Source organism: Ipomoea triloba, chromosome 4, assembly GCF_003576645.1.
Source record: "Ipomoea triloba cultivar NCNSP0323 chromosome 4, ASM357664v1".
Taxonomy (NCBI): Eukaryota; Viridiplantae; Streptophyta; class Magnoliopsida; order Solanales; family Convolvulaceae; genus Ipomoea; species Ipomoea triloba.
Window position 1 is genome coordinate 27,248,622 of NC_044919.1, and position 2,364 is coordinate 27,250,985.

Here is a 2,364-nt window from a genome sequence, read left to right on the forward strand (position 1 = left end):
TTTTATTTTTAATATATTTAAAATATTAAGTAAACAAACATTTTTTTTTTCTCAAAAAAAAAAAAAGTAAACAAACATTTCAATTACTTTGATTCAAACCCGTCATATGACAACTGAATTTGTTATATCCTCCTACCTCAAGTCTACAATCATTCAAAGACCTTGTGGTCTAGTGATAGCCGGTGTCCCGATTTAAACTACATTGTAATATAGTCAGTAGTACTAAAAAAAAACAACAAATTATTACTATTATTGTATGCAGATAAAGTGCACTTCATTTATTACGCCATGCATATTAATAACGCAAATTATATGATGGACCATGGTCCACAATGCATTGTGGACCATGATTATAGCTGATACTGCAATTGTGTTGAACGGATACTGCAGTTATGTTGAAAAGATACTGCAGTTGTGTTGAAAGGAAAGTGCAATTGCACGGAACAAAGGCCGTTCATCCATCTGAAACTGCAGTTGTGTTGAACGGATATTGCAGTTGTGTTGAAAAGATACTACAGTTGTCCAAGTAATAACATAATATAATTTTTGTTTTTATTTTTTTAAAGATAAGTATTAAAAAAGGAAAAAAAAAAAAAAAAAAAAAAAAAAAAAAAAAAAAGCACAAGAATTACATTAGTAGTGGCAAATTGAAGCCATTATTCAACAAAAATATCATGCTTAACTGCATAAGCGCTCAAGCCTTGCAGGGCGGCAATGGAGAACCACAGAGACAAGCATTTCCGGCAAACACGCCTGCCGGAAATTTTGTCGCCGGAAGCCGACCACAGAGGCGGTTATGACTAAGATTCAACTTCTGAAGCACCGCAACAGTTTTAGGGACTTTCCCAAACACTCTATTCCTAGACAAATCCAACTCCTTCAATTCCTTCACATTAAACCTCAAATCCTCCAAATTAAACTCCAGCTTGTTCCCCGACGCATAAAACCCTCTCAAATTATCCGTCCGGTTAAACAACCCCACCGGACTCCCCGTTATCTCGTTCTCCGACAGATCGATGTACAGGTAAAATAGATACTCCTTTGGCTTCCAATCATCAAGCTTAATCTTGACGCCACATCTGGCTAGTCTCAGAGAAAACATGTTGGGAGATGCCGTCACGAAATCGGGAATTTCTCCGAGATGGAATTTGTTGTACGATAAGTCCAGTGTCTGGGCGCGTTCCACGTTCATCGTCGGGAACGGGTCGACCAGGGAGTTGTGGGAGAGGTCGAGGACGAACAGAGCCGTCAAATTCAGGAACGATTTTGGTACCGCGCCCGAGAAATGGTTCCAGGAGAGATCTAGGGTTTCTAGGGCGTGGAAATTCCCGATGAAATCGGGGATTTTCCCTCTTAATTTGTTGTGCCCTAGCTCGAGGAATTGGAGTTTGGGCGATAGAGCCGAAATGCTGCTAGGGATTTCGCCGGAGAATTTATTGTGTGAAAGCCGGAGAGTGGCGAGCTCCGGCAAGGCGGCGAGGTAGTCCGGTATGGAGCCGGAGAGTTTGTTGTTCATCAGGCTCAGAGTATTAAGTTTCTTCAGCTGAGTTATGGTTTCCGGTATGCCGCCGGTGAGGCGGTTGCCGTCCAGTCTGAGCTCAGTGAGTTGACTCAGGTTGCCTATCGAACTCGGAATTGAACCGGAGAACCGGTTCCCCTCCAAACTCAGTGAACTAAGCCGGGCGAGTTCACCGATATTTTCGGGTATTTTACCCGACAGCTTGCATCCGACAAAGTAAACGGTTTGGATATCCGGCAAGTGAAACAGAAAATGTGGAAACGGGCCGGACAAACCTCCGAGATACTGGAACAAGATGGTGTCGAGAAACCTAAGCTTCGAGAGAGACGGAGATATAGTACCCGACAGTGTGGGTTTGACGTCGGATTCGCCGCGGAAACTCAGCATCGTGACCCGTCCGTCGCTCCGGCACTGCACACCCGACCACCCGCAGCAGTCGGTGCCGGGTTTCCATGAAGAAAGAATTCCGGTCGGGTCTCGGGTTATGCCCGACTTGAATGCCAGCAACCCGGATTCGTCGTCAACGTGGCATGCTGTGGCAGCGAGGAACAGCCAGGTAAGGAGAGTTATGAAGAGAAGAAGATTATGAGATGTCATTTTTTTAGTGAATGAAGATGAAGAAGAAAGCAATATCTTTATCCATTTATAGAAAGACGGATTATGCCTGCGGCTATGTAATAATACTATGCATTATTATTTGGATATGACTTGAAATGATACATATTTTTATATATATAAATTTTCCATTCCACATTTCCACCCGACAGAAAATCATCGGTAGCAGTCAGCAAGTACGGCTATATGACTAGATGCATCTCTATTTATTTATTTATTTAAAGTAATTG

General features: G+C 42.6%; 1 protein-coding gene across 1 annotated transcript; it reads right to left on the minus strand.

Moving 5' to 3' along the window:
• Window positions 1-608: 608 nt before the first annotated feature.
• LOC116014864 (probably inactive leucine-rich repeat receptor-like protein kinase At2g25790) lies at window positions 609-2,155 on the minus strand. The gene has a single exon (XM_031254820.1). The coding sequence runs from the start codon at window positions 2,114-2,116 to the stop codon at window positions 695-697; it is 1,422 nt and encodes a 473-aa protein (XP_031110680.1). The 5' UTR covers window positions 2,117-2,155; the 3' UTR covers window positions 609-694.
• Window positions 2,156-2,364: the final 209 nt, after the last annotated feature.

Bases quoted from the DNA above. Each gene is read 5' to 3' on its own strand.
- LOC116014864 (XM_031254820.1), bottom strand. From the start codon at position 2,116: ATGACATCTCATAATCTTCTTCTCTTCATAACTCTCCTTACCTGGCTG.